The sequence below is a fragment of the Notothenia rossii genome (genome assembly GCF_949606895.1).
Source record: "Notothenia rossii genome assembly, chromosome: 2".
Taxonomy (NCBI): domain Eukaryota; kingdom Metazoa; phylum Chordata; class Actinopteri; order Perciformes; family Nototheniidae; genus Notothenia; species Notothenia rossii.
In genome coordinates this window covers 79,737,868-79,752,310 of record NC_136904.1, presented here as the reverse complement: position 1 = coordinate 79,752,310, position 14,443 = coordinate 79,737,868, and the positions used below count along the sequence as shown (strand labels likewise).

The 14,443-nt window shown below is 41.4% G+C and overlaps 1 protein-coding gene across 2 annotated transcripts; it reads right to left on the bottom strand.

The window, feature by feature from the left end:
• Positions 1-4: 4 nt before the first annotated feature.
• On the bottom strand, positions 5-14,443 carry appb (amyloid beta (A4) precursor protein b). 2 transcript variants are annotated; one of them, XM_079664189.1, is made up of 18 exons: positions 14,197-14,443; positions 11,464-11,631; positions 11,218-11,347; positions 11,020-11,132; positions 10,549-10,739; positions 10,213-10,457; positions 9,901-10,068; positions 8,569-8,702; positions 8,369-8,443; positions 5,964-6,122; positions 5,565-5,693; positions 5,302-5,401; positions 4,343-4,410; positions 3,183-3,321; positions 2,981-3,034; positions 2,339-2,430; positions 2,097-2,243; positions 5-1,989 (listed from the first exon to the last, which is right to left on the bottom strand). In XM_079664189.1, the coding sequence occupies exons 1-18, from the start codon at positions 14,254-14,256 to the stop codon at positions 1,888-1,890; spliced, it is 2,274 nt and encodes a 757-aa protein (XP_079520315.1). In that variant the 5' UTR covers positions 14,257-14,443; the 3' UTR covers positions 5-1,887. The 2 variants fall into 2 exon arrangements, with proteins under 2 accessions (XP_079520315.1, XP_079520316.1); XM_079664190.1 differs by lacking the exon at positions 9,901-10,068 and having other exon boundaries at positions 14,197-14,441.

The following is a 14,443-nucleotide window of genomic DNA, read 5'->3' as shown; positions in this document are numbered from 1 at the left end:
CAACTTATGTACATTCAAAATTTTATTCATGGTATAGTGAGTGTAGAAAGCATTTTCCTTACTCTACGCAAATGGTCCATTTAACTACACAATAACGGGGGGAAAGCATCATTTTTTTTAAAAACACATTTCTCCAGAGACACCCAGAGTGAGCATCAATTCAAATTTTAAAACATTCACCTGATTAAGGGCTTCACTAAGTGTCTGATCACATGTGAGTATAATGTGTAGAGGCGATATGTGTTGTATTTCTATGGTATAAAAAGCACAATATTCATGTCACATTCATGTTTACTGGAGGTGGCATTAATAATTTAATCAAGGGAGAGGGAAGTGTGTCTCTATGCCGATGTGACATGTGGTCCACTCCCAGTACTGATGGTGATAATTCATCTCTTCATGATGATCGATAACAACAGATATGCAGGCAAAGAAACGTTCACCACAGGACGAACAGAAGCACTGTACATGTTTACGCAGGAAATGTAGAAAAATAGAATGAGAGAGATTTGGTGAAGGAATGTGTGAAGAGGAGAAACTCATCATATCTGTTGGCCCATAAACAACTTGTCTTTTAGCTAAGTGCTGTGCTTCACAATAACGTTGACACAGCCAGAAAGAGTGGATAAACAGGAAAGACGGGGGTTAGAAAGAGTGAAGAAGAACTAAACAAGGGGGAAAGACTTGATAATGAAACTGGGCCATTAAGAGCTGATCTCCAAATATATAAACTCAAGAGTGGAATGATTGATCTGGAATGATAGATTTAGAAAGTTCGATTCAAACCTGTTAAAAACCCAATGAGCAGCTTGAATTGGCATTAGGGAATTAACAGGAATAATATTTGGTGATCTTCTAAAATGACAGAGTGCATAGAACGCAAACAGTAACAAAATTGTCTTCCTTTCGGATACTATAACACTTCATATATATTACATATAGAGCATTCTGCCCATGCAGCTAACACAACAGTGAAGCATGGAGATGAGTGTAACGAGCCAAAGTTAAAGCAAGTCTGTGACAACAAAGCAGACCGGTTCTGAATACTCTTTTTCTTCTTCATATCACAAGATCACAAAGAAGACACGAGAAATGTACAATCCTGCTAAAATATCTAGTGAGAGGACCTCTCTCCAGGACCTCAACATATAATATACTGCATCTGTCTTCAATATTGCCATGCACTACATATACTTACAGCTAATCTCTGTCTTAATATATTACACATTAAAAAAAATAAGAAAACAAAAAAAACATTCAAAATTCTTCAACGTTTACATTTTTTGATTATGTCTTTTTTCTTTTTTTCCTATTTTTTTGAAAAACAAACCTGAAACAGTTGGGCTTTAATCGTGCGAGAGCCGCCGCCAGCTCTAAGAGCCGTTATGTCATCAAACACAGCTGCCATCGCAAAATGGAACAAACCGTGCAGAGCGAGAGCGAGAGCGAGAGGCAGGGATTTAAACAGCTTGGATTGACATGTTTCTGGTCTCAGTGGCGAGTCAATCGTCAACAGGGTTTTTCACTACAGACACTGATGTCTTTGTTCTGATTTGCAGAAATGTGCAGGTAAAACAGGGACCCTTGTCTTATCAATTACAGGTAAATATAGTGTGGCGCTTTACAATCGAGGGATAAAGAAGGGATTGTGCCATGTCATTATTTCGGCCCAAACTTCAGATTGAGACATAAACTGGTACAAATACTTCCCTCTCATCATTTCTTAACTTGTGAGCAAGATACAAATCAGCCTTTGCAGGACTCTTCACACCTCTCCTTTGCCTGTAGTGGTGAGAAACTGAAGGTGTAGGGGCTAAGGGGCAGAAAGGAACAGACCCTACGAGTGACTTTTAGGGATACTTCAGGGGGGGAAATGTTGATGAGCTGTTAGTTCTGCATTTGTTCAAAGAATTTGTAGGTGGGGTTTTCGTAGCCGTTCTGCTGCATCTTGGCCAGGTGACGCTCCTCTGGAGTCACCGCTGCATCGACCTACAGACACACAGAGAGGGGTTCAGTGTCACACAAAAAAAACCACGATTGTACAAACTAACTGCTGCATTCCTCACACACATCTTTTCAAAACACCCTTTCTTTACCTCGATCACACCGTGATGAATAGAAGTATACTGTTTCTTTCTCAGCATCACCAAGGTAATGACGATGACGGTTGCTATGACAACCCCTCCAACCATAAGTCCAATAATGGCCCCCTTATTGGATCCAACATCCTCAGCGAAAAACACCTGCAGTTAATTGGAAAACAGAGAACAGAAATAAGAGCAGGGCCAGAAATAAAAGACCATTATGTGCGTTTTGTTGGATTTCAGCTCTTTCATACCAGTTTCTGAGGGTTGACTTCATATCCAGCACTTTGCCTCTCGTCAGTATCTATCCGCACTTTTAGCATCTCCTCTGGCTTCAGGGGGGATACTGAAACAAAAATACACAGCAAATATTTGTTATAAAAACACATACATGTATAAAGGAATGTAATAACGAAATACATATTGCATTATATTATATTTGTACTGTATTAAAAAAAAGCTAAAAAGATATTTGAAACTCAACGTTACTTCATTTAGTTGATTTAAACTGAGCGTTAAAATAATTATAGTTTTTAACCAGAAATCTCCACAGGTCAACTACAAGATCTGACATAACAGAATGTTTGTACTTTCCTCACATCAGGATTGGTATCAAACAATATTATGCAGCCACATCACCCCAAGGTAGGGCTGCTCAATTAATCGTATTTTAATCGCAATTACGATTATGGCTTGCAACGATTACGAAAACAACGTAATCGAAATAAAACGATTACTTTTTTGGGGGGGTTTTCAGTTGGAGTATACTTTAAGTTCAGGGTAATCAACTGTTTCTCCAATAAATGGATGTTTTCAAAGTAAATGGATAATCGTTTTTAATAATCGTGACATCAATTATTGACCCAAATAATCGAGATTATGACTTTTACACTCACCAGGCCGTGTAGGGTGTCCTCTATCTGGAATTGGACGAGCATCAACAGGCTCAACTGCAGGAAAACGAATAAAGAACATTAAAAAAAAAAAAAAAGCACCTTGCATGCCATATCGTGAAAAAAGTCAAATTGATATACATTTGCATTTTATGTTATTCAAACAAGTTTAAGCTATGCCTATACTAAAGTAGGTGTGTGTTACCGTGGTTTTCTGTGTTGACCTGGTTGAAGCTCTCAGGGTGGACGAAGCCCAGTCCGTCCAGCCCAGGCTCCATGGGGGCAGAGCTGTAGGCCTGGTCTGGCATCAGGGCGTCGTTCCCGTAGCTCACCCTGCCGTCCACCTAAAAACACACAGAGCCACTTTAACAGGGATGAAGGTGCACTGATGGACATTTCCTAGGCCGATTCTGACATGCCATTTTTGGTGCAATTCCATGTGTGTGAAAATGATCATTACATCCAAATTCCCCTAAGTGTCTAAATATGGACATATTGACGTGAGACTGTCTTTAACTTTCTTTAGGAAGTGGAAAGTCAGTTATCACTCATTGCATTTTAACTGGCTGTTGTGATTATCTGAAATCTAATTATATCTATGACTGTGAGAGTCTAGACGTTTTTCCCTTCACGTACAGTGTTCTCTTGTGTGACCAAATGTTTCTCCCTTTTTGTTCTCAATAACAGTCACAACTATCTGTGATCAGCCGAGCCATTTAAAGGTGACCTATCATGCAAAATGCACTTTTGTACGTCTTTTATTCATGAATATGTGTCCCCGGTGTTCCAGGGAACTCACCAAGTGTCAGAAAACACAACCCTCTCTATTTTCCTCCATACCCAAATCTCTTAAAAAGGGGCTGCAACGGATCTGATACAAACTGATCCAGATTTGAACACTTCTATGACGTCACAGAAGTGGCGCTACGGCTATTGGGCCAACTCCACCAATCAGGAGGAGACAGCCACGGACATTGCCGTTGGAAAGCGCTGGAGACGCTGTAGTACATATGCCAGGCCTGTAGATGGTGCTGTTCTCACAGAATCAGCCCATGCAAAGACAGTGTTAAATTGAGCGAAATGAGGAATGGCTAAAATGCATGATCTGTTTGGTATTTTGAAAAATAAAAAGTATAAATATGCCTTATATAGGTATGGTCCTACACTATACTATTCAAATATAGCATGATAGGTCCACTTTAAACAAAATCTCTTCCACCAGCTGCTCTCAAAGACTGCATCAACCTTTCTTTGTGTGGGACTTTGTTTCTCTCCACTGTCGGACAGAGGAGACTCTATTCAGAGAGCTGGTGCAGTTTATACTGGACACACTCCATACATGTGAGTGGGTGAAACTGGACTCACCCGCCCATCGCTCTGCAGAGAGGAAACCTGCTGAGACAGCTCTGCCTGGACTCTCTGCATCAGAACAGCTGGGAAGCAAAAGGAGAAAGCGAGTGTGAGAAGCAGCTCGATGATAGATGGTGTGCGCGGTGTGCTGGTTACTGAAGACAAACTAACTGCCATCAGCACACCATCCATCCCCTCAGACATGCTTCACTCAGCACTGAGCTTCTTCATTAAGTCTGTGTGTAACATCAGCTGGTAATAGTAAGTTTGTAAGTTTCATAATTCAACAACTTATCTTTTAAAAATGAAAACATCACACCATGACATAAACATGCTAAGCCCACATCTTTAACATTTATTGTTGCTTAGTCTGCTGATTATTTCCCCAACAAATCAATCACTCATTGGTCCCTAACATGACAGAAAACATTGAAAAATGCCACAATTAAAAATGCTCATAGGTAAAGGCAATATATTTAAAGTCTTAATTTGTCCGACCAATAATCCAATAAAGGTTTGTATTTATTGAGTTTCCGTTTTTGGATTTGCATTTTATTGTTATTTGAAGAAAAAAAAGTGCAATATATTTATTTACATTTTATAGGCTGAAACTAGTGCATTTTTGGCAATGTTAAAATAACTTAAACATTTGATCTTTTATCTTGATTTTTGCAGATAAGTATAAATGTTTCTGATCAACACTTTTTTCTAGCTTTAAAACTGATATTGACTCACAACTGTGAAATCCAGAAAGGGTCAAAACATTCAAATATGTAAAAACAATAAATAAGCTATGGAAGAAAATAGTACTTTATATTTTTTGTGTTTTTCAGCATTTAACTGAATTGGATCTGGTAAAATATTATCAGGTTATAATAATTATAAATATGATCACTATAATAATATAAACAAATATGTGAATAATAAAGCAGTTATTCGTACAGTTAGTAAGAAGCATAGAAGCAGACACTTACAGACTTGGCTCTGGAGCTCGTTGGCCACACTGGGCACTTTGAAGAGCAGACCGACGGACTGATTCATCCTTTCATCGATCACACGTAGGTGGGTCAAAAGCTAAAGGTTAGAAGAAAATGAGTTGTACTTTAATTCATCATTATTATTTTGTTTATCTATATTGACATATCATTTAAGTTTAGATTTGTACTAAGAATGTACCAATACCATCACTTTAAATCCTTGAAACACATTAAAAACAGCCTAAGAGTTGTGTGTGTACCTGAGGCCGGATCTGTGCAGCTTTCTTGGGATCGACTGTGCGGACATGCTCGTAATGTTTCAGCGTGTGCTGCCTGTCCTTCTGCTCGGCACGGACGTACTTCTTCAGCAGGGTCAACACCTGACGAGCCTGGGGGGGGCAGAGTCATATAAAAACATATACTGTCATTTGATGTATTTATTCTATATATTCCAGGTAAAACTGTGGAATAGTATTTAGGAAATGTACAGAGACAGCTATAGCTACTCTCTTAATCCTTCATGAAATTAATATCTAGTACTCCGTGAAGACACTCGTGAATTTTGGAAACATGTGGAGTAGGCGTGCGAGTGTGTGTGTGTGTGTGTGTGTGTGTGTGTGTGTGTGTGTGTGTGTGTGTGTGTGTGTGTGTGTTCGTACCCGTGGAGGGTTGGCCTGCAGGGAGCTGAGGTAATTTTCCAGAGCCAGGCGTCTGTGGCTGTTGAGCAGAGCCTCCACCCGGGCCATGTGGGTCTCCACCAGCTGCTGCCTCTCTCCAGCTGCCTCCCGCTCCAGAGCCTCCACCTTCTCCTGGAAGTGCTGCAAAAGAAGAACATTTTACAATTTTAAATGTTCCCTCTGCATGCCCGATTATAATTACAACCAGTTATAGTTATATAAGAATCCTCCCCACAAGTGCCACATTTATTTTGCTCTTGCTTTTAAAATAAGTTCTTTCTTTGCCCATGAATTTTTGTAAGAAAAAGCCATTTGGGAGACAACCCTGCGCCAGTAAAAGTACCAAGCGTTTAGGTGGGAAATAACTTGGATATATTCAATGTTGTTTTATAAAGGCAGCCAGTGTTTCGAGGCCGACAGCACAATGTGTTCATTGTGGTGAAATCTTGTGAGCAGCTTAAAAAGCATAGCCTTAGAGAGACCTCAAACACAAGCACTAGTTGGGAAGCCAAATTAATATATTCAAAAACACGAAATGGGTGGGCTTGTAGGCAGGGCTCTCGACTAACTTTTTTCACCATCCTCCCGGAACCGTCCCGAAATTTAATCTAAGCCGTCCCGAAATTAATGTGGACCGTCCTGAATTTAAAATATTCGTTTTTCTACATTATCATTAGTTCAAATCATTCAAAGTGACCTTTAACATAAATAAAACATCATACAAATCATTAAATGATAATTCATCAACCTTTTTATTTGAGTAAATCAGTCAATCACATGAACAAAGGCCAAATATATTTAAACAAACACACAAACGAGAAAATTACTAATATTGAATCAAATCAAGTCCCATCCAATTAACACAAAAATCCAACACTCTGTCCTGAAGACAGAACCCAGAGTAACCACTAACCAGGATGACAGTCTGTAACACAGTCAGGAGACCTTTACAAACTGCCCCGCCCCCTCGCACACAGACGGGAGAGAGAGATCTCGTCTGGATTGGAAAGCTCGAAAATACATCATAGACGCATGTTGTAGTCTTATTGCATATTAGAAACGGAGTTGTCGAAACTAAAACTGCGATATAATGTTTATGTAGCAATACTACATGACATATATTTTTTAAATGTCTCCAGTACCGATAAAAAGTCCGATAACGTCGGAGCTTAACGTTACCACTGTCTTTAATAATTCCGGCCCGGGCGGAGCCCATTTAATACCGGGGCTCGGTACCCACCCATACATGGGGAGAGGCGCAGCATATTGCTAAGGACTAAATACGATGGAGGGTTCTCATCTCAGCCTTATTACCCGTAGGGGATGAAGAGGAGTAAGTAAATAAAGAGGCCGGCGCTCCAGGGTCTGGTTCTGCGTTTTTGTGATGTAACGGTAAAACATTTCAGAATTCCTCCACGGGATACCATTGTCATTTTACATCACTCAACCCGCAAAATACACACACTCAATACATACTGTAGCTAGACCCGCGAATTTGCGGGCACAGCCAGCCGCACAGCTGTAGCTACGTACTGTGTGTGTGTGTGTGTGTGTGTGTGTGTGTGTGTGTGTGTGTGTGTGTGTGTGTGTGTGTGTGTGTGTGTGTGTGTGTGTGTGTGTATTTCACGGGTTGCTAAATGTTTTGTGAGTGTGTGTTTATGTTGACAAGGAGGTTTAATAACTGTGTGCTACACAAAACGTGCAGTCGGTTTAATTTTCATCGCCGTTTGTAGTTTGAGTTAGCAGAGTATTTTTATTTTAACTCTCGTCCCAAAACTATTTTTTATCCTCCCCGACACTATTTTTTTCGGGCCCGGGACGACGGGACGTCATTAAGCTCGAGCCCTGGCTGTAGGGGATAACAAAGAGTCATCACCAAATAAAACAATCAGTCTAAACCCACTTTATTAAGTCAAGTCAGACTGAAGCATTCCTTGGGGCACCAGTCAATCCTAACAGTAAAAACAGAGCTACATCTCAAATGTAAACTAAAAGGTCTTGTGGTGTTATGTTAAATGTTTGTTTTTCTTGTATTGTGTCTTAATATTTGTCCTGTTGATGTTGCAAATGGAGCTACTTGATCTGACCATCAAAGTATTATCGCTCTTGTTAAAAGCTAGCTTTATGGTTGCTGCTCCTAGCAAGAAACCCTTTACATTCACAGCGCATTTCTAGCCCTGTGGATATCAGCTGAGAGGTAATAGGGGAGGCTGCTGCTAAATTCAGTGAATAGCATTCTCCCAGTGAGGGCAAGCAGTTTATTGAGTCATTACAGCTGACAGGAATAACAAATATTTACAGCCCAGTGACTTTATTTACAAAAGGTTAAGAATCAATCCTTAAAACAAATAAAACAAATACAGAAGGAGTTGAGATGCGTGTCCTACCTGGATGACAGCTTTCTTGTCAGCACGGGGAAGTTTCTTGGCCTGCCTCTCAGCCTCTTCCCACTCCCTCATCACCTGGACATCAAAAGTGTCACAGCAGGGACAGAAGCATTAAAGACCGACAAACTCGTGTGGACACATCGACAGGGCAATATCCCAGAGAGAATGTATAGGATGTTAACCCTGACACACAAACATACCTGGGACATCTTTTCACGGTGTTTGGCCTCCAGGCTTTCCTTGGCCTTCTGGAAGTCAGAGTGTTCGTTGTCGTCTCCGGGTGCTTCAAGGTAGTGGTCCACTGCGTCGGGAGGACTGGGGGCCATGGTGGGCACTGGACGACAATTAAGAGGCAGAAATGAAATACAGATCAAGGGAAAACACAAGACAAATGTGTATGAATTATACATGCAGAAAAACTCCAGTGCATCAAAACCACACAATGCAGGCTATTGAGGTGACGCACAGACAAACAGTCATCAATGCAACGTTTGTTGAAAACATACAGATGGGTTAAACACAGGCACAAACAATGATATCAAAACTGACGGGCTATAAGGGGACAAAGGGTGATTAGTTTCCCAGGAGAGTGTTGTCCTTATGTCGATTTCATGTGGGAGCCTGGAGATAAGAGGAAAAGTGCTGAGTCAGGATAAGGGCAGAAGCTGCACTCAAACAGCAAATGAACCCATTAACCCTTAACAGCACTCTCCCTCATTCGCCCATACATGACTGTCAACACTCTGCAACACTCAGCTAGTTGGGACATTTTTATGACACCAACAACTAACAGGTCAGCCCACTACGGAGCTGCAGCACAGACACAGAATGTGCAGCTGCAAGGCATGCATGTGTGTGTGTAGAAATGCATGCAGACACACACTGATATCCAGTGTTCAGAATGTATGCTGCCTGGTCCACATGCTGTAAGGAGTATCAGTTAGTGTCAAAATGGTGAAACGAGAAGTTAAAGAGAGCATCGCGGCTGCTTTACAAAAAGGGAAACGCAATGATCTTCATTTTCCTTTTAATAAAGAGTTCATACATTAACAATTACACTAATGGTGTGTAATGGCTTGTAACTTAAGCTTATTGAAGAAGATGGCTAGTACAATTCTATCTACTCAACAAATCCCATGAAAACCGTCAGAGAAGTGATTTTGAATATAGTCTGTGTAGTTAAAGCTTGATGAAGTAAAATATAGAAAATTAAAAGCCTTATAGTTAAAAAACGAGAGCAATCACTTTGGTTTGGTTATAAAACAGTTATTCAAGGGATATGATTGACTTTATGGCATTTTCTTTTCCTGTCATAAGATGGGTTTTTATCTTCCTTAGAAAATGATTCATTTAAATTAGGCAAAATACTATATATACACTGGTCAGCGCTCCAAGTAGTTAAGAGCCATCAGACACTCAGGGAGAGTCAGAGAAAGTGAATGAGACAGAGATAATCTGCAGCAGCCGGAGGACAGGAATCAGGCTGGCGGTTAGGACGCTTCAGAGTATAGAGTGTTCGGCTCGGGACTTACACGAGGTGCTGCAGACCGCTAGGCAGTACTCCTCTGAGTCAAAGTTATTCCTGTTGCCCCCACAGCCCCCAAACAAGAAGGGAGCACAGCTGCCCTTCTCAGGCAGGAAGTACCAACGCTCCAGCATGGCATGACACGGGCCGGACTCAGCACGAGCCCAACACACGGCTGAGGTATGTACGCACAGGCAAATAAAAAAATATAACATAAAAAAATGAATGAAAAATATGAGATTGTCGATCAACAGAACAACCAACGATGAAAGAAAGGCAGATAAATGAATACATTTGTATCTACATCTAGATTTCTCACCTCGGACGACTTCCTCAACGGATTCAGTGGTGGTGGTGGTGGTGGTTGTCATGGCGATGTTAGCACTGCGCTCATCACTATCCCTTTCGTCAATGACATCGTCCTCATCGTCGTCCTCATCATCATCATCATCATCATCTTCATCGCCATCTCCATTCTCATCCCTTTCAAATGTTTCCGTCTCTTCATCCTCGCCTTCGTCGTCCTCAATTGTGGCTGGCTCTGTCTCTGCCGGGCGAGTCATGCTGCATGGAGAGGAGGATGTTCATGTGTTAACGAATCAGTGTGTACTTCAGAGGGGATGAATGTGTGATGAATGTGTGTGAGTGGTGATACCTGTTATCTGAGTATTCGGTCTCAGCTCCGCCCCACCAGACGTCTGACTCCTCCCCTTCCAGCTCAGCGCTGTCGGCCTCTCGCTCCGCCTCCGCCGGACAGCAGACAAACTCCACCCCTCGGAAACGGTCAATACCACATGGCAAAAGCATCCCGTAGTCATGGAGATTCATTGAGCGGTCTCCACAGGACTAAATATAATAATGAGCATTAATGACAACTTCTTATAGAATTATAAACACAAAAAAAACATACAACATTTAAACATTTCACAAGGAGATGAAAGTTTATAGTAAAAGCAATGATGCCACACACGAGTTAACACGAAAGAGCGACGATAAAATAACAATAATCTGAACAAATCACTCGCAGATTCAAACATGCAATCAGTGGATTCATTTGCTTGGTCCCTGTGACAACCGCTTTTTTTTCAAAGGAACATATTGATATTGAGGACCTTTTTCTCCTCACCTCTTTGGCAACAGTGTGCCAGTGCAGGTGGCTCTCACACTGATCCATACGCTCCTGGTGCAGGAACTTACACTTGTCAGGAACGAGCAGGGCATCGCTCACAAACTCTCCAACTGAAAAAGGAAAAAGGTCTATGTTAATATCATGTAAATAAACATGCTCAGTAACATTCGAATGATGAACTGGTAAACTGGTTACCCAGGCAGCGGTAGGGAACCACGATGTGGGTGTGACTGTGGCATTGCTTGCGGCCTTTCTTGCACCAGTCCTCGATGCTGATAGGCTGGTTGGCCTCTACAACATTTGTAATCTGCAACTCTGGGTAAACCTGGAGAAAAAGTGAGATATGTTCATGTCCTTTGTTACTGCATTAGCTGCATCTTCCTGTCTACTTGATTTATTTGTCCCTATGTGTTTCCCTGTCACGTCACTCTGTATAAATACCTCTTGGCAGTACTGCAGGATGCCCTCCTTGGTGCCGATGCAGCTCTTGGTGCCTGAAGGGTCAGACTCCCATTTTCCACTCTGCACATTAATGTGCATGTTGAGCTTCCCGCAGAACATAGCCACCTGGGGCTCAGTTTGCATATCCACAGAGTCATCAGCAGGCACCTGGACAGACAAGGAGAAAGAGAGGACAACAATGATGATGGATGGTACCGAACTGGCTGAAGTATAACTTAAACATAAATATCTCCTGATGCAGCTAATGTATATTTAGCCACTTCAGTTTATTCCTTTTTCTTTCACCTGCAGTCCTGCACAACATACGTCTCTTTCTGCAGGACATAGATTAGTGAATCATAAGGTTAAAGGTCTCTTCAAAATGCATCTGTAACATCCTTGCACATTTAAGTTACTACATACAAGGTAAAGGATTGTATTACCGGTTTAAGCCTGAGCAAGACAAGATTCTCTGATTTATCCCTTTAAGCCTATAAGCCAGAAAGCTAAGCATTACAGCCACAGGCCAGCACATATGCCCTTTTGCTCATCTCCTACATTAAAGGAAGCGCAATGAGTATGTGGAGAAGATCATATTGCGTCTCATTGCAAAGAGTAGAAAGCTTTTGAACCACAGACTATTAAAATCCAGCTGTGAGCTAATGTGAGATAACATATAACCTTCTCTTCAGCCCAACCGTCTCAATGTGCTTTGCTTTCTGGATCTTATATTTTTCTAGCAGACATTAGAAAAGACTGATGATACAAGCTTGACAATACGCCACCAAGCCATCTGTTGACAATACAACGATTGTTTGTAAAGCATTGCATTATATTATCTGCCTGTGATTCAGGATGGGTTAACTTTGTTCCTTCATGCTGAAAACTACTCTATTCTCACCTTATTAGGCCATTGTTATTTTTTATAGTTGATTTATTTTGCGATGGGTAAAATAGGAAGACAACTCAGGATGGTAATCCTAAACTGCCAACTGAGTATACCATGCATTGACAACCTCATGTATCATTGGCTAATCTTTCAAATCATGTTAATGGACAAGCGTATAAGCCAGAAGGCACAGTTATATGAACAAACATGCTATTACTTAATTTCTCCTTTACTTGGTGGTCTTGGATTACACTAAGACAACCAGTTGAAACTAGTCTTCATCTACATGAAAGAAAAAAGTTTTCACAAACTCCTGTTTGACCATAGGGCAATGTGGCAGCAGGCCACGGCAAAGGTTATCACATCTTAGGGCCTGTGCTGCTCTTTTAATCATTGTCTCAGCCTGCAGCCTAAAACACATGCAGGGAAATGAAATACATTTCAACACAATGATTGGATTTACCTAGATTGCATTGGCTATAAAGCCAATCTGACCAGACAGATCATATGATCCTATGAAACATTGCAATCTTAAAATAGCACTCTAAAATACAACTAATATATGTAAATTAATTCACAGGGTGCTCTCAATATGGCATATGTCTAGCACCTCAGCATAGTCATACTAGAATGGCAACATGGTTATAATGGAAGGTTCTCGACAATAGTAGTGTCCTGCTTTATTCTGCTGTAGGGGCATTTTATTATGTAGCACGTAGGGATTTGGTTTGGGTTATATCAAGCCTGCAGTTAATAGAAACACTCTACTAAGTTACATGCACCCTTAAGTGTAGCATGGTACTGAGAGTACAGCTGTATGCATATTGATTTGAATTATGCAATATAGGCCCTATTCATTCTATCTCCAGTAGATCCTTCAAAAGCTTGTGTATTTCTCTCTGGTCCTGCAAAGCATCAGCAACAGCAGCAAGCTGCAGGCGCCATCTTGCTTAGTGTCAAACTAAAAAGGCTGCATCTTTTTCCATTCTCCTCAGCAATATCACACCCTGCAGCTGCAACACTGCTGAACTGGACCGAGTTCGCCATGACCACGCAGCAGCAGCAAGAATAACACAGTACATTAAAATAAATAAAAACAACAACGTCTGTATCAGGAGATATAACAAATGAACCCTCAACGTGTTGTATGTGTCGGTCGTATCTGGTGTATTTACGGGTTTAAAACACAAATCCCAAACTGACTGCATACGTAGGACGTTTTTTAGCCACTAGCGGTTGCCATGCCAATCCGTGTACATTTCTGAAAAGAGCTAACGTTAGCTTTAAACCCTTTTAGCTGCATTAGCTAGGTTACTGACAAATAACTTCCTTCTACAGCAAGCATTATTGTTACATTATACATAACTGCGTAAAAGAAACTCCCTCCACTGGATTGACCTAAACATGTCCAACACTGCAGGGCCAAACTGTCAATCACTGACATCTAATGGTAGGCCTTGGTAGCATTGCTGACATTTTCTGGTTAGCTAATTCCTCGCAGTAAATCTCTTGTGTAACACTACAAACCTGAAATATTGATGAACGCACACAACAAGATGTTCAAAACAGGACAAAATAACAAATCCTTGGATAACATCAAGAGTGGGCCTCGTCAAATTCCCGTAATATTGTTATCTTTATGAGCAGCTCCGTTAACTGTTAAGATTACACGGCCTTCATGCCAGCAGTTATTGACCGTAACATTTAAAATATAACCGTTAAACACGTCTGTATTCCGGTTAGACGGTGGTCAGTGTGGCTACAGGCCCGCAGATGAGCCGCGGAGCCACGGATCCACTCACCCACTCCCACCGTCTGAGATTTCTCCACGGAACGCTACTAACCTCGGATGAAAGCGTCAAGGTCGCCACCAGTAACAGCAAAAACGCCGTGAACTCCCCCATGTCGTCCTCCTGGTATCCAGCACCACCGGTACGTTCTCGGTTTTCCCGTTAGAAATAGTCGAAGCAGACGGTGATATGTGTCGACACCAGCTGAACTATTCCCGGTGATCCCTCCCTGTTTAGCTCCCTACTGTGACGGCGCGAGGCTGGATGTGTTTGGTTTGGGTGGGGGCGGTGGCGTGGGCCG

Coding starts and splice junctions, on each gene's coding strand:
- appb (XM_079664189.1), bottom strand. CDS start 14,256: ATGGGGGAGTTCACGGCGTTTTTGCTGTTACTGGTGGCGACCTTGACG. Junction 10,458..10,548: donor ACCGAATACTCAGATAACAG/GTATCACCACTC, acceptor CTCTCCATGCAG/CATGACTCGCCCGGCAGAGA. Junction 8,703..9,900: donor AGCGGTCTGCAGCACCTCGT/GTAAGTCCCGAG, acceptor ATTGTCGTCCAG/TGCCCACCATGGCCCCCAGT.